This window comes from Phyllopteryx taeniolatus, chromosome 3 (genome assembly GCF_024500385.1).
Source record: "Phyllopteryx taeniolatus isolate TA_2022b chromosome 3, UOR_Ptae_1.2, whole genome shotgun sequence".
In the NCBI taxonomy this organism is placed as follows: domain Eukaryota; kingdom Metazoa; phylum Chordata; class Actinopteri; order Syngnathiformes; family Syngnathidae; genus Phyllopteryx; species Phyllopteryx taeniolatus.
In genome coordinates, this window is record NC_084504.1 from 30091917 (window position 1) to 30113538 (window position 21622).

Below are 21622 nucleotides of genomic sequence, written 5' to 3' on the forward strand. Positions count from 1 at the left end.
CAGGTCAAATACTGGAGCACAGGGTCCAAAGCAAACATGGTGAAGCAGCATTTAGCTATTATGCTGCACACAAATGGAATAAGTGGCCAACAGAAGTGACGTCAGCCCCAAGTGTGCATGTTTTTAAGTCCAGATTAAAAACTCTTCGTTTCCCATGCTTTCTAGAGCATTTCCACTTTTAAAAGATATTTCTTGCATTGTACGCTGTTATAATTGTATTTGTATTTTTTTCTCTTTGTTTTAAATGTTTATAAGTTGTTTTTTTCTTTGTTTTTAAATGCTTTCAATCATGTAAAGCACATTGAGTTACCTTGTGTATGAAATGCGCTATATAAATAAATTTGCTTTGCTTTGCTATCGTAACTACCAACGTAGCAGCTGTGGCTAACGTCGGCTTGTTTACAGCGCTAATGCTAGCTTAGTATTGCTAATGCTGCTATTTTGTTAAAGCTGGACAGTGTTCTCTGTCACTATTAAAATCCAATTCATTGACTAATCGAAAAAATAATTGAAAGATTAATCGATTAATGAAATAAATTAGCAGCCCGTCACTGATGGTGTAGTGGTACACTCGCCTGACTTTGGTGCAGGCAGCGTGGGTTCAGTTCCCACTCAGTGACGGTGTGAATGTGAGTGCGAATGGTTGCCCGTGTCTCTATGTGCCCTGCGACTGACTGGTGACCAGTTCAGGGTGTAGTCCGCCTTTCGCCCGAAGTCAGCTGGGATAGGTTCCAGCGTCCCGTGACCCTAACCAGGATAAGCGGTGTTGAAAATGGATGGATGGATGGATGGATATTTGCAGCCCTATAGGCTACATTAAAATCTTAGGAGCGGTTTTAAAAGTGGAACCTCCCCCTTCAAGTCCATTTCAAAGTCTGTACTTTTTTCTTTTTTTTTTAATAAGTTGAATTAGTACGTCTATTTATGCTAAGTAGCCTACAAAGTCAAAGTACTTTCACCATCTCTGCTTACTGTAAGCAAAACGAACATGTTCGCAGTCTGTGTAGCTCCAATGTAAAAAATGGTGGCGGTGGTGGTGCAATGTGTGTCTTAGGTGTTGAAGTGGATTGAAATGTGACGCTTGGGACGACTACGACACATCATTGTTATTTGACATCTTTCACTGACCTCATCAGCGACTTCTCTTGCGCCGTCTGGCAACATCTGCAGCCCTCATGAGTATTCCCTGCTTTAAACGAGATCCTAACGTAATGTATATGGTCGTCTTCTATAGTGGGCAATATTCCAACCAATGTTACCCAATATTTTGGATATAAAATAGATTATTTTTTTTCCCAAAAGATATACTTTGTTTAGCGCTCACTGGTGTCTTGGCAGTATCACAACATGCATGAGCTCATTGGGCATGAAATCATCATTTGGCTCCATTTGTACATTTAGCACCGAGATAACTGACTTGAGAAGCTATGGCCTTTCGTCCATGTTCATCCACTAGTTCACAAGTTGTTACGATCCACAAAATAGCCAACAAATTATAATAATGATAACAAACAACAGGCAGCACAGTTGCATGCGGTTAGCACAAGGGTGGGCAATTTTTTTTTCTGAAGGGTAACATTTGATTTTTTTTTTTTAAAACAGATGGGTCAGGTAATTGGTAGATAAGGTAAAAAAAAATAAATAAAATAAAATAAAAATAAAAAAAATTATATATATATATATATATATATATATATATAGTTAAAATGTGTATGTCTAATAAAATTGTTTATTCAGATAATGAATGATTCAGTCCATAGAATACTCTCCTAGTCTTTGGAATCATTCAGAGGTTTTTTGGGTAAAAGTCAGACAAGCCTGTTCTTTTAGGTTAGCAGTGGTTTTCGCCTTGGATCTCTGCCGTGGAGCCATTTTTCCCAAGTCTCTTCCTTATTGTTGAGTCATGAACACTGACCTCAACTGAGGCAAGGGAGGCCTGCACGTCTTTAGATGTTGCCCTGTCTTGCTTTGTAACCTCCTGGATGAGTCGTCACTGTGCTCTTAGGGTAATTTTTGTAGGCCGGCCACTCCTGGGAAGGTTCACTGTTCTGTTTTCTTCATTTGTGTTTAATGGTTCTCACCGTGGTACGCTGGAGCCCAAATGCTTTAGAAACGCCTTTGTAACCCTTTCCAGACTGATAGATTTTGGCTAACTTCATATTGTCAAACAGGTTCTATTTAAGTGACTTCTTAATCGAACACGTCTAGAGGTAATCAGGATTGGGTGTGGTCAGTGAAGATGAACCACAAAATGTGATCAGCCATAGTTCATTCACAATTTAGCAAGAGGGAAATTACTGTACTTTATCATCATCATCATCACTATCATCATATTTATGATTATTATTAGTAAGGACAATAGCTTCCTTAGTGGAGATAATACAATTGGTGTAAGCTGCACAATATATATTTAAAGTAGGGCTGTCACTATCCAATCTTTTTAGAATTGATTTTTTTTTTTTTTTACTATCATGTATTCTATTCTGATTTATGAGGGATTGCCTTCTATTCTTAGACTGCATATGTTGGTACTGACTGTAAGGTATAAATTCAGTGTGCAGAATTTGAGAAAAATGCAAAATGCTAAACGGTTAGCGATCGCGATTAGCATTAGCGCGCTAGCGATTACAATTTCAGGTCAAATAAAAACGCTACATAGCATTCAGCTCACTCATACATCATATTATATGTACATAACACATCTAACAGTGTCTTAAAAATCACTTACAGACGCTCCTGTGTCGTTTTTGGCAAAGTTTATCAGTGGCCCAAGACTGCGTCCGTCTGCAACAAATGTCCGTGTGAAACATAGGATGCGGTGGCGTAAACACTCCTTTTTGCTTTGTCTTGGCGGAGTTTGAGGCAGAAATTTTGCGACGACCTACTTTTGAAGTCGACTTAGCCGAATTATTCAATCAACATTTTGATTTCGTGAAATACCACTCACAAAAAGTAGATTTTTTTTCTTCAGCTCCTTAAAAGAACAGCAAATTGTGTAAAAAGTAATTGAAAGAGTTGTGCGTTCAAATGTTTTAGAGGTCATCGTGCATTTTTTGTTCATCCTGAAATTTCATTCTGAAATCCAATATCACTCAATTTTAGTAAGTAGTGCATATGAAATTCCCACTGTTCATTTACACAACACTGCCATTATGGTTCAAATTATTGTATAGAACATACAGACATACTTAAGCATATACATATGTCTTTATTTGAATAAATCTGTTGAGTATAATTGGCAGTATTTCTTCCCAAACATGTTGGACCGTCTCAACAAATGAGCTCACATAAAGAGAAACTAGTGGAGTCTATTACATCAGATGGGCCCATAATCCGGGTAACCTCAATGACTTTGAAGAATACAGTTTTGCTCACTTATAACATGGATTTCGAACCTGGCATGCAAACCAAACATAATGTTGGGGATACATGCACAAATTGAGATTAAGGCTTGATTGCAGAAGCGATACGAAAGTCGAAAGCAAACCTAAAAATGGCAACAATAGCAGCTCCCTCACAGACGTGTATGAATTACATCACTCTCGCTTCTTGTCTGCCTCGAAAACATCTACAGTGTGATACTCTGCCATGACAATGACACTGTGTTTGTGTGTGTATGGTTTCCACCGGCACAAAACCGGAAGGTTTGACAGGACTAATAACATTTCAAATGATAGAGTAACAATACAAAATTCTGATTCCTTTTAAGAAAATGAAAAACATATATAAAATGAATAGCTACAGATGGTCCCAATATTGCATTTGCAGTAGTCATGATGGATGGGTGTGGGCTGGCAGTAACTTCATCTCACTGGTATCATGTCATTGTGTAGTGTAAACCAAAGTAGAGACCCAAGTCTTCTTCTTGTGTACGAACGAGGGTCAGTCAACAAAGATTTATAACTATGTGATTTACAAAAAAACAAAACAAAAGAGAATAAATAAAGAAAATTTGACCATGACGCTACAGCACACCCTCGCACGGAATGCTGCGACTTCAATAAATTGTGTGCACATAAATCCAACAGGGTCAAAGTGATAGCATTTATGACTCCTAATTTCATACTTCAAATGATTAGCTGCCAAATGGAAAGAAAGACACCAATTACAAAGGAATGCACAAATAAGAAAAGAGGCAAAATATTGTTCAAACTTCCATGGGTCAGTAACGTCGGCTCCAACATGCTCTCAGTGAAATGAACTAAATTGCAATGGCTCACTGCGTTAAGAACTAAGAAGCTTATTTTCGATCTCACTGGTGCACAAAGTCAGAACAGGGAGGATAAGGAGAGTGCCAGCCCAGACCATACAGCCACCAGTCTACAACAACACTAATAAGTCCAACAGGGAGATACAGAGAGATGCAACAGCCAGATAGGAGTAAAATGCATTAAAGAGGACACACAAAACGGGACACGTTGTTCTTCGTTCCCTCGCCGAACGAGTGTCCTCCGGCCTGCTGTGTGTAAGGTGACGAATGGGCCTGTCACTCCACGGTCACCGACTTGGCCAGGTTCCTTGGACAGTCCACCTAATTGGACAGCACCGACCATCAATTTAAACATGTCACAATTCAATTTCTTTTTAAACTCCGAAATAAAAGTTTTGTACTCCACTAACTTTTACGCTTCAACTTTCATCTTTGTGATTCAGATACAGTATGCGTCTATTATTATAGTGAGCAGTTCATTTATTTTTTTAAATTTAAAAAACACTTTCAGGCGAGGTAAGGTTAAAATTGTAAATATTGTCTGTTTTTACCCACGTTTTCCCCAAACTAAAATACCAAATAAAATTAATAAATAATTTGACTTGTTGCCACTGTACTGTCACGTGGATCCTTGGAACTGATCCAGAACTTTCTTCCCCATTACAAAGTTTACAAAAGTAAACTAAGTAAGAATTAGGCATAGTGAATTTCCAAGAACAGTGGACATACAAAGTCTACATACCCCCTTGTTCAAATGTCAGAATTGTTTGTGTTGAGAAAAACAAAACAAAAAACCGAGACCAAGATAAATCATAATGAAACCTTTTTTTCACCATTAATGTGACCTATCACCTGGATAACTCAATTGGAAAAAAAGAAATCTGGGGAAGTAAAACGAGCGATAATTTGGTTAAATAAAAAAAAATCTGCATAGGGTACCCCCAAGTTTAAAGAATCCACATTTAAGACTTTTTAAACCCTTTAAGGGTCACTTGATCAAGATAAGGACCCTCCCTTAACAAAATATCACCAGCATGCCATCCATCCATTTTCTCTAGCAGTTGTTCTCATTGGGGTTGCGGGTGAGCTGGAACCTAACATAGCTGACTCCACCCCAAACTGGCCGCCAGTCAATGACAAGGCCCTCTTTCAGACAGACAACACATCATTCACACAGTCACTGAGTGGAAACTGAGCCAAGCTGGCGAATGAACGACTACACTGTCAGTTACTAAGCTATCTGAAACCAATTCATTAATAGCCCTCAAATGGAAAATAATCCAAAATGAAAAGGATTTTTAAAACTAGGTAGGACGCTTTGCTTATATTGCTGGCTTCCGTTCTGGAATTTTTATTTCCCTTAACATTTTAGATTGCCAAATTTTTGTGGCTCCACTGTCATTCATGTTTCGGAATGTTAATAAACGTAACGTAATTCTCCAATAATGCTGTCAGGAGCGACACGGGTGTGGTCGGTGGCCGCATGAGAGGTGAAACACTTTACAGAACGTCGGAGCAGACGAGAGTTTAGCACTTACGTCGTAGCCTCGGAGCACGGCCAGATGGAAGGAAAGCAGCTGCAGGGGGATGACGCTCAGGATGCCCTGCAGGCAGTCCACGCAGTGAGGCACCTTGATGGTGCGGCACGAGTTGCTGATGCTCTCGTAATCGTCTCTGTCGCAGATCACGATCGGGCGGCCCTGTCAGAGCAAAAAGAAAAAAAAAGGACAAAAACTCTCTCGTGAAAACAAAGACACCTCTGATAAGATCTTGTGGTCCGGTCGGCCATTAGTGATGATGTCATGTTACAACAAAAGAGGTGAGCCATAGGCCATAGAATTTATCCCCCCACCCCTTATAATCCAATAATCAATAAAAGTAAATGTTTTCAACCAAAAAGAAGAAGAAAAATATGTGATGATGTGTTACATTACAGTTTTTTTATTGGACAACAACATCATCCATCCATCCATTTTCTGAGCCGCTTCTCCTCACTAGGGTCGCGGGCGTGCTGGAGCCTATCCCAGCTGTCATCGGGCAGGAGGCGGGGTACACCCTGAACTGGTTGCCAGCCAATCGCAGGGCACATAGAAACAAACAACCATCCGCACTCACATTCACACCTACGGGCAATTTAGAGTCTCCAATTAATGCATGTTTTTGGGATGTGGGAGGAAACCCGAGTGCCCGGAGAAAAGTTATTTTTCCAAGAAAAAAATGTCGAGTGAATTAAAAAAACTAATTAAATTAAGCACGCTTCTCCCTTTACAATGTAAAATGTAAAACAATGTGAAGGCAGAATTATTCATACAGCTTTGAGTATTTTTTTAGGTGACTATTTTTGCTACGAATTCTAAATTATGATTCGATGCAAAAAAAATAAAATGCTTCCAACTGTTAAAGGACAGTATTGTATCACATGACACCATTTAGCGTAAAACTTCACCGATTTGTCCTACCTGGCGGGCGACGACTTGCTGCAGGGCGTTCTGACATTTGGTGTACGTGTGGTCTTTCATGATGATCATGATGACTGGCATGAGATTGTCCACGAGAGCCAGAGGTCCATGTTTCAACTCACCAGCCAGGATGCCCTCAGAGTGCATGTATGTGATCTCCTTGATTTTCTGGGTGCGAAAAGTTACCAAAATTCAACACTTGCGTCATAGATTAATAACCCAACTCAGGAGGAATGAAATTCACACTTGGTCATTTAGGAAAATACAAAGGAATATTTTGGCAGGAGCTGAAAGAAGGAGTGACATTTTCCACGTATTCCTCCAGAAACATTGGACTCATTACACGTAGAAGGATCTTATAAGTGATGTGTGTGTGTGTGTGTGTGTGTGTGTGGGGGGGGGGGGGGGGGTCTGTATTTGCTCACCAGAGCTCCTTCTAGAGATGTAGCATAATGGTAGCCTCTGCCCATGATCAGGACACTCTTCTGCTGGTACAGTTCTGTCGCTAGCTTCTGGATCTCATCATCCAAACTGAGGACCTCCTTGATCAGATCTGATACACACAGGAGGGGAACAAATTAGGAATTGAAAAATTTGAAACATTTTGAAGTGCGAGATTAGAATGATAACTACGAGCAGCAGAGTGGCCAAACAATCTTATGATGGTAACTTTACCGTTCAGGACAGGCCATCATCTGCTTTAGATATCCAAAAAGGCATGCAAGGGCCCAGAATGAAGATCCACACCCTCCGTTTTCACGAGCCCTCATTGCCATTATTTAGAGTAGCAGCAAATGAACCAGACGAACAGATTGCTTGATATATGCACAAAAACTTGACTATTTCTATAAACTTTGTGGCCTCAACATTCAGGACAACTGCACCATCTCCAAATGTTCCAATGGAAGAGCGGCATAAAAAAAAGTCAGACAGGTATTCATTCAATAATATTATTGTGGTTGTAGATTGCAGTAGTGTATAACTGCACTGCGTCATACAGAGTGCTATGTCTAAAGTGTTACTTCTCATCTAAATAAGGCTAGCAAAATATTAGAAGCACCTCTTGCATGATGCATTGCACTTCTTACCTAAGCTGTAACCATTATATGTAACCCACATTAGTCGCCAAATGTGAGTATTATAATATTTATAAAGGGCATTTTGATACAGCTATTGTATTGCAGCCTGACAGATTGGGCAGTTGTCCCTAATTTTGCAACAACAGAGTTTAAAGAAATGCAAAGGGTACTTTTAGGGCCAATATCAAGCTGTCGTTTACTCTGGATATAAAATCTAAATATGGTCTTCCAGGTAAAAGAGAGATTCAGCCAGCCACTGCCATTACCATGAAAGTGTATACAATATACATATATACAGTGTATCCGCGCTATTTGTGGGATTCTTCCTTGACCGTCGCACCATATTGTTTGTGGTTCAATAAAACAATAACAGAGTATAATGTAAGTGGCGCCTCAAAACGTTGTGTCCCAATAAGAAGACTGGAGGTAGTTTCTGTTGCAGCGAGTTTGTATTTATGCACACGGGTTCAGCGCCTGTTGTGTTCCTGATTGCCTTTTTTCCCTCTCGTCAGGTTCACTGCGTGGCTCTGTGTGCGGCGGGCCTAAGAGGTATGTTGCTCTTCACTCTGGGAACTTGAATGCCTTATTGGATATTGGATGAGTCTGTGAACCTAATGAAGTTTCCAGTGTGTTGTAATCTATAAATTCCAGCACAGCAAGGCCTTGACTTACCCGGAAGGACCCTCAAGCACTGGATGATCTCACGACGTCTTGGCTGCATGGAAATCCTGTCATCGCACATCATCAGCGCAAACATGATCAGGGCCACAAACTGGCTTGTGTAGGCCTGCGGACATAAAAAAAACAAAAGCAAAATGTTGTAAAGGTTGTTAGAACAACATTCAGTATCTACAGACAACCCCCCCCCCCCCCCCCCCCCCCAAAAAAAAAAACAGGAACTTTGGACTCTCCAAATGTTGTTTTACATGACCTAAGTTTTAAAACTCCACAAATAAAGCAATACAGTCCCATTAAAAGCAATGTTTCTGAAGCCTATGATCTCTTTTCGGCCTGTTCTGATAATGAATTTCATCATCTAATAATGCACAACAGATGAGAAATGCGAGGTGGGCGCAGGCAAACGTGGCGCTCAGTCCAGCCAGCGCTCATTCTGGAACAAACGCTTGAAACTTTGGAAATACATAGCATCGCGTCACAGAAGTCTTTCTGTGCTGTCATCAGCAATGTGCCGTTTGTTCCTTCATCTCGGTGCAAGTTTAGAGGCCTTCTGTGCCCATTTTGGGAGAGACAATGTTCACCTGAAGCCAATTCATTTACCCAAGACCTGCATCAGTTCACTGCCAATAAAATAATTGTAAAAACCTTTACAATTGTTTTTCTTCTTGACCGCAGTCCCTCAGGCTTCACAATTCACAAGATCAACTGGTGCACACAGTGTGATTCATGTGGAACACGCTGATCTTAATCTTCAAATGTTGACCACACTTAATCTAAAATCTCAGCGATGGCTTGTTCGTTGTGATCCATTTTTCTTTTTGAAGTTGAAATTCCCAAAAGCTGCGGTCACGATCCTTGAAGCCGGCCTTGCGCTCGCTGTCAGTTGACCTGCCAATCGGTTCTTCCTTGCATCCCAGCTTTCAGCAATAAGATTCAATGACAAAAATGTTCAATATGATCATAGTAGAATGATGCAGTTCATTTTTATGAATTCGACAGAGAGCACACCAAATTACAGTGCTCTAAATCGGAGTTGTGGGACGTGACACATGTTCTCCGGTGATTTGGTGAGCTCGGTTGTGCAGCACTACTTGGCCCGGGCAGCCAAGCAGTTAGTGATGGCGTCGCTGAGGCGTGCTTGCAGGCTCTGGAGCAGCACACCACTCGGGTCCCCGAGCCAAGCGCAAGGGCCGGGCCAGGACAGGACCTGCGTCACTCTCTCGCTTTAACCAAATAAGCCTAGATATTACTTGTGTGGCATTGTCTATATATACACTCACTGGCCTCATAATTAGGTCCACCTGCACAACCTAATGAGCGCCAATCCAAGTTGACTCTTTAATGGTTTGTATACATATCTTGTGTTGATGCCCACCTATCAAGTGCGAAATTAAACAACCAAGTAAATCTTTTGTTAGCTGCCTATTTCCACAAATATCTCTGTTGAGCAAACCATACTTAAATTTGCCAAATTGTGACATCACATGAGACGGGGTGAGTAGTGGCCCATTTGCAGGAGACAGAACGGCACCTCCCAACACCAAGAAATTTGAACCGGAGTGCCACAAGTGAATATTAAGTGTTTGTAATTCTTTATACTTTTGTGTTTTTCACCGAAGAATGTTAGATACCTTTCATTAACACACATTTTAAATGCGTAATGTTTCTTTTAATTCAAACTATAATTTATAGCACCACCATCAGATTTCAACAGTCATCATCTAACTCTGTGTGTACGTTTTCTCTTTTAAAAAGGTTTATATATATATATATATATATATATATATATATAAAATGAAGACTAATGTGAAAAGAGTGGGAGAAAATATACACTGGAAGTGATGAGAAGTCAGCAGACACTTCTATCCAACATAACCACGTGCGCCGTCACTTATCAAAGTTATCAGTGCTAAATTAGTTTTACACATGTGTGACAATAATAATGTTGATAAGAGATGTGTGAAGTGCAGATACGACAACTCACCACTGCATTACGCCTGTTTAGACTTGACTGTTAAATAGTTTTAACGGTGGCTAACTAATTTTGTACGACAGTTAAGAATGTTAATATGTTCAAACATTGACTGTAAAGTTTGTTTTATGACGCGGACAGACTTATTATACTTCTTACTATATTATTTCCTATGGGAGAAATTGGTTGGAAATCTAAACAAATCTGTATTCTGGAAATGTCAAAAAAAAACAAAAAAAAAAACAAACAAAAAAAGCCACTGGTCATCAAAGCGCTCCTGCCTCACCTTTGTACTGGCCACTCCAATCTCAGGTCCGGCATTGATGTGGACGCCACAGTCGGTCTCCCGAGAGATGGAGCTGCCCACTGTGTTGGTGATGCCCACAGTCAGAGCCCCTCTTTCTTTACAGTAGCGCAGGGCCATGAGGCTGTCAGCCGTCTCCCCTGAAGGATGACACGTAAGGGAAAATGAGTTCCTTTCCAATGGTCAACACAAGGTCAATGTAAAGGTTGTGATTCTGACTATTAGTTTGGTAGAGAACGACGCATCCAATGCTGTAATTGCGCAATCCTCAAAGAAACCCCATAATGGACGTCACACAAAGAGAAGATAAACAGCTTACTAAGCAGTGTACAGGCTGGCTCTCTGACATGGAAAGTGGAGAACAAACAGGGCCTGTGCACTAGATCAGTCCTCACCTGACTGGCTAATAAAGAAGCAGACATCATCTCGGAAGACGGGTGTGTTCCGGTCCAGGAAATCGCTGGCCAGCTCCACCATCACAGGCAGCTCTGTTAGCTCCTCCAGGACCTGCCGGGTCTGAGGAAACAACAAATCATGAAATCACTACCAAGCATCCTCCTGTTCAAACAAGTCGAGCGCAGGCCTGCCTAATGTGCCAAATGATGCCGATTTACACTAAAACTGTTTAGCATCTACTCACTGCGACGCCGGCATGGTAGCTGGTGCCACATGCAATAAGGATCAGGCGCCGACATCTCTGGATCTCTTTGATGTGGTCCTTCAGTCCACCCAAGGTCACTGGGAATAAACCAAACACACAATTCATCATCATATGCCTCACCACTTTCCACCTCATTAAATGGCAGCCCATGAGAGTGCGGAGAGAAGTCAGTCACTCACAAAGTAATTCTTCATGTGTTATGTTTTCACATGGACTCTAATCCCTCATACTGTCAACCCCCACCGATTTGTGACTCACATACAACTTTTTCTGTATCCGCTAAAAGAAAAATGCACCTATTCGCGCATACCTGCACATTTGTGTACTCTCAACGCTCTAAAATACCACCCAAAGCCCTGCTCTATGTTAATAGCCTGCTTTTGAGCGGACAGCAGTATGATGCAGGTTTCAGTAGCGGTCCTACAGGCAGGTGAGGCTCCTTGTGGGGTTGACACCTGAGAATGCACGGTGGTAGACCTCTCAAGTTGTTGCAAAAAAGGTCCAGATCACGACTGCCAGTGGTAAAAGTTAACCACTGAAACCTATTTGCATTTTGCGTCCTATTTCTGAAAGAGGCCAAAGATGCCACAAGATGGTGCCAAAGCCCTGTCTAATAGGAAAGTAGCACATTTGTGTCAAGGAACTATGTTGAAGTGATACGATTCGACTAAGAAAACTTGTATATGTCAGGGAGGAGTTGAGTTTTGCATGGTTTGTTAGAAGAAGTAGTTACGAGTGAGTAGTCACTGCGTGTGCATGTACAAGTTGGCCGCATTTTTTCAAATGCAATCATCTGTGAGCCATTTAAGGGTAATGTAAGACGATTTGGAAATAGATAGAGAGAGAGAGAGAGAGAGAGAGATGTGATTTGGGATAGTTTGCTGTTTAAACTATATACAATATTCAACATTTTAAGGGGTGCCTATTACTCCTGTTTTGCAATTCGTGGCAGGGCACGGTCGCCAACCCCCGCGAATAGCGAGGGGTCACTGCATTTCATTTTAAGATATGTAAACATGTACAGTAATGTCTAACTGTAACTGTATGTGACAGCACAGTGGGGGTGCAGGGGCACAACGGCCCATCACTACTCCACTGAGACGCTGATCTGAGGCAAGCTATCCAACCTGTGTTGTCATCAAAGTTGACTCTTCCTCTCATAGTGTTGACCACAGATTCTGGCTGCTCAAAGATTTCCTTCTGCATGAAGGAGCTGAAGTTGCCTGTGGTGGAAGGATAACAAAGGAACATTTGTAACACTGTTAAAAAAGGTAACTTCTGCTGAAAAAGACAGTGTTAACGCTTTTAATAACATGCTTGCCAACATGACAAGGTATTGCTGACACACATTAAGTTCCTGAGGACGGGTAAAAATATTTACAGTCTTTCAGTTCTTACTTGGAAATGCTTGTTTCTAACCCGCATGTTTGATACATTGGGGAAAACAACCCTTTTCCATCAAGCAAAACAAAGACGGGACATGAGGGAGTTAATGTTTTTCCATCTCTAATAAACTGCAACAGAGAAATGTGTGTTTTTCAGTTTGCCTCTGCAAGAAAATCTGGGTCATGCGAATTAGGTTATTCAGCAGATCGCTTCCAGAAACAGGCCAGCGGGTGAGAAATGATTAGACCACAAAGGAATGCGTGAGTCCAGCCAACAATGGCTAATTTCTGCTCTCTGCTGGACGACTGCGGTACAGCCAGTGGACGGACACCAGCAAACAAACACCAGCCCATGGTGCAGATACAGAATCAGATTAAACTCTTTATTTTTTATTTTTGATTGTGCAGAAACAAACAGTAAAAGACCCTCAACTCACCTTTCATGATTTGCTCCAGCTCCATCTGAAGGGTCTGGATAGCGCGGGCAGGGTAGTCTCCGGCTCGGCGTCTTATCCTGTGGATGGACAGCCTTCCCTCGGTCACAGCAGCCACGTCATCATCCTCTAGGAAGATCACCCGATTTGTGTGCTCTATAACTGCACTGTAGTCACAAACGCAGCATTGATTCCCGTTCTGATAGAGGCACGGAAGAGTGACACTATGGTACTTGGAGTTAAAAAGGGTGCCACAAGGACACGGGGGTGCGCTTACCTTGCATCAGAAGCAAAGTAGTACTCAACAGCTTTCTCATCCACGGGGAACAGGCATGTGTCCTGGTCCACTCTGGGGAGGGAACTGCAACTCTTCTTCTCTTTGCCAGCTGAGATATCAACCGTAACAAGGTCTAGATCCAACTGAAGTTCTTTGAGACAAACGCGGCTTGAAATGACACTTACATGAGCGGTAGACCACGGGAATATGATCTGTTGAGAGCTTGTGGTCACTTCGCACACCAATCAGAAGAGGACTTCCCCTCCTGGACATCAATCAAACGATAAAAAAAATTTGCTGGAGTGCATCGTGTAGGTACGAAAGTCAATTGGACACGAAGATGTTCACAAATTAGCTCCAATGGTGGGGCGAGCTCATGAATTTCTAGATGGAAGATATCGCTACCAACATATAAACAGTGACTGTTTACCTTGTGACAACTGCCTCGGAAGGATAATGAACACTCTTAAAGACCAGAGCGAAAGCGCCTTCCTGAGAAGTACAGTGAACCACATTTTAATTGATCAACATGAATCATTTGTTTGAGTGTGTGTATGTGTGTCCTTACCAGTTGCTGTGTTACCCTTTCCACCAGAGTGGCAAAACTGATGTCATCACTCTCCCGGTTGTCGTACATGTACTTCACCAGCTTGGCAATGGACTCTGTGTCGGTCTCCGACTCAAACTCGTAGCCTTTGCTCATCTGCGGGGTGGGAGTAAAGAGGACATTCCTGTCCAGGTCATATGTGACGACAATAACCAAGGCTGAAAAAGTTCTGCTCACCAGGAATTTCCTGAGATCTTTATAGTTGGTGATAATTCCATTGTGAATGACAATGAACTCTGCAGACCATAAAGAAAAACATTAAAGCACAGAGACATTGTGACCTAATGACTCACTCTACTTAATCTTTCCAAAATCATTCAAGTATGGATTCATTATATTGGAATAACAATAAAAACAACATTTGACAATATCATATACAGAACAAACTTTTTCCATGTACATAAAAAGCCTATTTCTGTCCCAAAAACTCCCCCCCCCCCCCGCCAAATATCTAAAAATTGGTGTTAGTGAACACTTCTCCTTGGCCAAGAGAAGTCAACCACCTCACAGGAGTGGCATATATCCAGATGCTGAGAGGACATGATAATTTATTATTGTATGCTTTAGGCTGCCCACAATAGAAGGCCACTCTAAAATGTGCAGTTTTACTGTATTGGGCTAGTCGGGGGTGAGTGGGAGAAATACAAAAACCTAGAAATTTGCCCTCACCCATTGGACTCCCCCCATAACAGTAAAACTGCACATTTTCGAGTGGCCTTTTGTTGGGGGCAACTGAAGGCACACCTGTCCAATCAGCAACTTGATACGCCATACCTGTGAGGTGGATTATCTCAACAAAGGAGAAGCGATCACTAAGGCCTGGTGCACACAACGATTTTTCAAGTCTTCAAAGATTATCTGTTACAGAACCTACACATTAAGATGAAATAAAAAGAAATAATAAAAAGGTATTTAACAGTTTTGGTGATACTGTGTGTCCCGATAAACTCAACAAAGACCACCACACACATGGATTCTTTTTTGCTGCCGATCTAAAATCCAGCCCTCAGACAGAAATCTTGCGTGAATGAACGTGATCTCACAAAAACGAAGAAAGAGAGAAATCAGCGGACATGTTGCGCCAATGTTTCCCCGAGTGATGCCGAAGGGACCAAAGGCGGGAGTGTGGTGGAATGGTTATGACGTCAATAAAGACTTGCTTTGGAAAATACCGTAATTTTTGGTGTATAATGCGAACCCATGTATAATACGCATTCCCAAAGTGGACCTCAAAATTCTGGAAAATCATTCTACCCATGTATAATGCATTCTTACAATGCATGATTTTGCTTCTACCCATATGATCAAAACATTAAGTATCTGTATTTTTATCTGATGTTAAGCACTTTATTTGAACATTTAATACTTTTTATTTACTTGCTCTTATTTTGAAATTCACAGCCCTACTTTTACTTAGTAAATGAGAAATCACACAGCTGTGCTCATGTTTGATTACCCAGGCAGAATTTGTAAGATGGGTACAATTCTTTAAAGAAAACATGAAGGGCCAAGTGAAACACACGTCATTTTATTTTAATGGGATTCAAATTAAACTGTCAAGCATTTCAGAAAAGCATTATTAAACGAATAACCATAAAGAAATTAAATGATAGTTGTTGTTAAGTAATAAAAAAACAAAAAAAAAAAAAAAAAAACACTTTCACAAATTCTGCCAGGGTATGTAAACTTATGAGCACAACTGTACATATATGCAGTCATATGTACCCCTGTCACATTGGAATGAAAGTGTAGGCTACATCTTTTTCATAACCTCTAGGTAGCGTACCACATTAGAATGGAAGTGTACATTTCTCTCAAAACCTCTAGGTGGCGTTGGCATATTGAAATGAAACTGTACAGCTTTTTCATAGCCTCGAGATGGCGGCATACAGTTATAAAATGTGGAAGTTTTTTCCGTTTTCCCCTATACCTATGTATAATGCGCACGATTGACTTGAGTTTTTTATTTTTTTATTTTTTAAATGTGCATTATACATGAGAATTGACTGTACTTCTTGCCATCTGGTGAACCCATTCATGCAAAGTATGACATCGTGTAGGACATGTTTGTTTTTGTTTACGGTTGGTTCCTTGTTCAGGTCACTTCTTGATTCGCCACATTCCGTTTCACGTCACAATTCACGGAATCATGACTGGGGATTAGAAGGCATTCCCCACACACAAAAAAATTTCATTTATTGAATGTTTACTACTTGAGATTGTCAGCCCCGACTCGTTTTGGACCCTTTTAGAGACAAATTCACTCTTAACACATACTACAGGATAATCTTAACGACATAAAACAGTCTGGCGTCTGTCATCCTCGTTTGGGAAGGGGCAAAACTGGGACAAAAACAGCCTGATTATATTTATGTGTACCAGGCCAAACACAAATTTAGATCATTGAACAATAGTTGAAATAACAAAAAAAGCAGCTCATAAAAAGTGTTGGATTTATATTTTTGTTCAGTATATAACTAAAGACAAAATTAGAAAAAAACAAGTTCTGTTCAAGAACTCGCTATTTACATGACCACCAAATCACTGACCGTTGGTCTTGTCTGATCTGTGTGGGTGGCTATTGACCGGGCTCGGTTCTCCGTGGGTGGCCCAGCGGGTGTGAGCAATGCCGAGGTGAACATCCAATTCCACCTCGAGCTCCAGATCTTGCTGTTCTAAACAAACAAAGAACAAACTACTTTAACACCCAAAATGAAAATAGTGGCCGATTCGGGAGAGGTTCATTCTTTCTCATTTCATAAACTACTTGGAGCTTACTGTGAATCTCCTCATCCAGAGCCTTCACTTTTCCACGCTGTTTGATCAGTTGGATGGCCTTGACATTGGTCTCCCACTCTTTGCTATTACCGCCATCAATGCCCACACCTGATATCAAAGAAACAAACAAACAAAAAAAAACAAAAAACTAGTGGACGATTCGGGAGAGGTTCACCTACACTGCGTAATGATTTACAATGCATCAAATAGTCCCCCTTTACAAAGTTAATGTTCAATTTCAATCGTTACTGTCAGCCAGAAATTAATGTAACGACGAGATGATTTTTCACTTATTTGACAAAGTATCAGTGTTGGTACAAATATTTTTATAGTTTATTTTTTGACTGACTTGTAAAGATTTCAGGTAAGACTGTTTACAAAAGTTTTGTAATTATTTATAGAGTGATGTAGTGGATAGCGTGTCTGCCTCACAGTTGAGAGGTCCCGGGTTCAAATCTCGGCTGACTCCCTCCTGTGTGGAGTTTACTTCCTCCCACAATCCAAATATCGAGGTTGACTGAAGACTAAATTGTCTGTTAGTTTGGATGTTTTTTTTGTGTTTTTTTTTTTGTCTATATGCGATTAGCTGGTAACGAGTCCAGAGTGTACCCGGCCTCTTGTCCAAAGTCAGCTGGCCCCAGCTCACATGTAACCCTAATGAGGACAATTGTTTTAGAAAATGGATAGATGATTTATCCCATCGCCACTAATCTACAAACATCCAAATATAAAAACCTAATGGGTGTTCATGTTCTGCATCTAAAGAATGCCAATCCTCTTTCCATTGTGCGGTACCTGTGAATAGCAGCAGTTGTGTGATATAATCAAGGTAACTGTCCTCTGGGTCGACAGTCAGGAGATAGATAGCCATGGATAAACAAAGCAGAGCGTGTTGCTGATAAGCTTTTACTCATCTGTCTCACCGGCAGAGTCATAGCCTCGGTACTCCAGACGCCGCAGGCCTTTGAGAAGGATTTCAAGGATCTCCCGTCGAGTCCTTGGCACATGATAGTTGAGATAGGCGAAGATTCCTGGAGGGAGGAGGACAGTGTTAACAATATGGACATTGTTTACCGATGTTAAGGCAAGGCAGTAGTCTAATTCAGTACAGTGCGGGAAGTAAGAAGCATGACCAAATTTCTACATATTTATTTTTGGCAAACCGCACATCCGATAACCTCTCCGAAGAATCCCCTCATTAGTAATCTGTCGTTGCATTTCTTAGAGCAGCTGACGAAAAAAGAACAAAAGTTGGACATGGCAACGCCACAATCATATTGCCACATTCTTCCAGAAATACATTTGGCATGAACAACAAAAACCACGTCAGATGCTGATGTATTACAGGATACAGAAACCAGTCTTGTGAGTATTACTGAGCTCGAGGACAAAGGCACATGGCAAGAAAAGGAGTGTGTGTATTGCGGAGTACGTGTGTGAGCCGATACATGGAGACAAAATAATAAAAGGGAAGAGCCCTTACAAAAGAAGCAACAAAGTGCAGAACCTCCCGTGTCAAACACAATCCACTCCATGACACAGGTTGACAGCTGCTAATATAATTTATTTATTTATTAATTTTTTTTAAATCCCACAGGAACGTGTAATACAGTTCTAACAGTTACAACTGTCATACTGGTACAGAGAAGTTGACCACTGTACAATAATAATAAAAAAATAAGCAAACAAAAAGCTAAAGTAACAGTTGGGAGTTAATCTTTCAGATTTGCTGACCTCTCACATCATGACAATCAAAGTTGAACTGTACAAATACTCAAAAATCATCATTTGAACTTTTATTTATTTATTTTTTTTAAACTTGAAGATCATTTTTTCAGCAAATATTTGACTTAAACATGTCCAACTGTTGTGGGTGCAGCGTACATTTGGTCAAACTAATCTGCTGATGAAGCAGAGGACAGCCTAGCGCAACAGAGCCTTCATTCAGAAGAGCAGGAGATTTTTTTTATTTTTTAAGTGGGGGAGGTAAACTCAATGAACTGAACTTTATTTAAAATCCAACAAACAAAACAAGCCATCACAACATACCGCCGCCCCCAAAAAAACAAAAAACATATCCTCAATTTGAAACGGTGATGGAAGAAGCAGAGCTTATCTAATTCGATCAAGTTATCCTAAATAAAAACACCAATACAAAACTCTGAAACCCGCTTTCCTCTAAGACGTCAAAAAAGGGAAAAAATAAATTAAAAATAAATTAAAAAATGACAGTGACTTTTTATTTTCCCTTTTCGGAGCCATCTTTTCTGAAGTTCCATTTGAACTGGTCAACGGTAGGTATTTACTGGTTTTAACATCCGAACCAGTGCAGGATTTGACCCCGCAAACAGAAATACTGTATAGTACACATACTTTGGTAACAAGGTCTGGGCAATTGATTCATTTGAGTTTAATTGTTAAAGTGAGTTGTTTTAAATCTATTTTTTTAGCAACTTTCGTAGTTGAAAGCACACCCTAGCTGACGTACATGTCTTAAATTAATGTCTACAGACAGAGGAGCTAGTGTATAACAGCAGCCGCCAGCTTAGCGATTTGGTCGCTATACTGTATTTAGCAACTTCTCCCACCCTTCTACGATTTCATGCTTTAATCATAGACATCATCACTTGATCATCAAGCATGACTTGGGGGTAAAAAAAAAAAAAAAGACATTTTACAAAATATCTGCATAAAAAATTTTTATGTGAACACAAAACAGAGAAATGCTTTCAATACAATACAACGAATGTGAACTGATGGTGGTCGGATGTTAAGTTCACCGTCGCCGTCACGCGGTGGAGACTCTCAAGCTGACTCGTAAAATGAATCCTGCTGCTCTTAACTCAAAAACGTATAAATTGGAGAGCTCGTAAGCCAAGACACCACTGTGGACCTATTGAACGACAGGTTGGAAAACGTTTGACGGCGATGTGCGCATCTAACCCACAACATTTTGCCTCACCTGTATGTGAGAAAAGAGAGAGCTCGAGAGGATGCGCAGTTACTCGAGTCATGCATTTTGATGGCTCATTTTATGACATTAAAACGGTTGAATTATTGAACATTTTAATTTGTTTTATTTTTTTATGGATAGTGTTTACATAAATGTGTAAGTTATTTTTATTTTTAACACATTTGTCGCATTATCTGAAAAACCAAACCCCACCAAAATGTTTTTTTTATTTCTGTTGTTTCTGTGGAAGTTGATGCAAGTAAAGCTAGGAGGGAAAACTTGTTGGGGGAAAAAAATAATTGTTGGTAACAGGAGAATTATCATTTACTCTTTCAATAAGCAAAAGGGAAACACACACTCAATCGGATTCGTTGTGGTGAAAAAGACTGATAATTTATTTTAAGGCCATAATCGTGCAGCCCTCGGCGCACCTAATGATGTGCCACTAAGTGTAGCTTCGGGTTTTAACGTAAAAACACCACCTGACCCGACTCGTTAGAGATTGTGGTAACACTGATGGGAGACAGGTAGGCCATTTGCTATCATTCATTGTGACAAGGAAAAACAAAAGAATATGTGACGGTGACCTATTTGACACGGCATACTTTCTTCCCAAACTTAAAAGAACCAGCTGAATGACTGTTTCCACACTTGGCGGTATCGGATCCTTCTTTGTTCGGTCGCTAGCCAACGTTGATTCAAGCGCATAAATGACTAAATCTCAGTACAACTGTTTAATTCACACCATCTCCCTTTAGCTAGCTTGTACCACAGCGTGCCGTGATCACTTTCCATCTTGCAGTGAATGAGTTACAGTTTTGACACTCAAGCGTTGTAAATAAGAGCATTGCAATACATTCCAATCCAGTAATGGTCGTTTAATATTTTAGCAGGGTAACAACATCGTTCGCATCTCATTCAGTTCGCTAACTTGGGTTAGCAACGCCTGGCTAATTCAAACAGACTCCGAGAAGGGCAAGCTGTTTTGTATGTCATATTGACTGTCGCGTTTGTCCGGCTGTCTCAGGAAAAACGAAGACTATCTACTAAATGGGTTCGATATATGAATTCATCTGGTACTCACCACACATGTCTTTGGTTCGGCTGCCAGTTTATGGTACTCACTCACTCAGGCAGCTGTGAACGCATCTCAAATACACTCCGCCTTTTTATTTTTTGGGGCAAATCAGAGCCAAGGGTCAACTTCCGCATCTTTCTGATTGGCCAGTGTGGTCTGTCAATCAGTCGGTACCTTCCAACGTAGCTTCGCTTGACGTGGCAGACGCATAGATATGAACACCAGCGCGCTGATAGAGCCGGGCTATCCGATGTGCCGGCCATGTTGGGGAGGTCGTCGTTCCCTCACAATGCAATGCACGGTTAAGTCGTAACTTGCTCGTTTCTCTATAGATTTTTATGAGGGTTACTGTTTTGTCAACGCCAAAGCCTATTATATCAATACACCTTCGGAATAAATTAAAAAAAAATAATATTACATGTGAAAGCTACTCCCAGTTGCCTTGTCGTAATTGTACGGCGTTTTACGCAACTGTATGCAGCACAATGTACCGGCATCCTGTCTTTTTTTATTTAGTTTTCCTTGCCGTCCACACACACGGAATGCGCTGACGACTTTGACCTCCCTAGCTTAGCGTGGCCGTCGGCACGGAGTTAAAATGAGCGTGTCGGATCGACGTGTACAAATCTGTGGGCAGACGGATCCGGATCCGTCAGTACCACAGCATAATGACAGACTTTGTGCCACTCGCCAAATAAGTTAACGCCCCCCTCTACTCAACACAAGATTAGAATCCACACAGTAGTT

The 21622-nt window shown here is 40.9% G+C and overlaps 1 protein-coding gene across 1 annotated transcript; it reads right to left on the bottom strand.

The window, feature by feature from the left end:
• Nucleotides 1-3188: 3188 nt before the first annotated feature.
• LOC133475519 (glutamine--fructose-6-phosphate aminotransferase [isomerizing] 1) lies at nt 3189-21022 on the bottom strand. The gene is made up of 19 exons (XM_061768483.1): nt 20882-21022; nt 17768-17875; nt 16845-16952; nt 16616-16741; nt 14244-14302; nt 14028-14162; nt 13890-13951; nt 13645-13724; nt 13460-13568; nt 13186-13349; nt 12491-12586; nt 11343-11440; nt 11098-11218; nt 10685-10842; nt 8421-8535; nt 7095-7222; nt 6670-6837; nt 5749-5910; nt 3189-4531 (listed from the first exon to the last, which is right to left on the bottom strand). The coding sequence occupies exons 1-19, from the start codon at nt 20886-20888 to the stop codon at nt 4487-4489; spliced, it is 2049 nt and encodes a 682-aa protein (XP_061624467.1). The 5' UTR covers nt 20889-21022; the 3' UTR covers nt 3189-4486.
• Nucleotides 21023-21622: the final 600 nt, after the last annotated feature.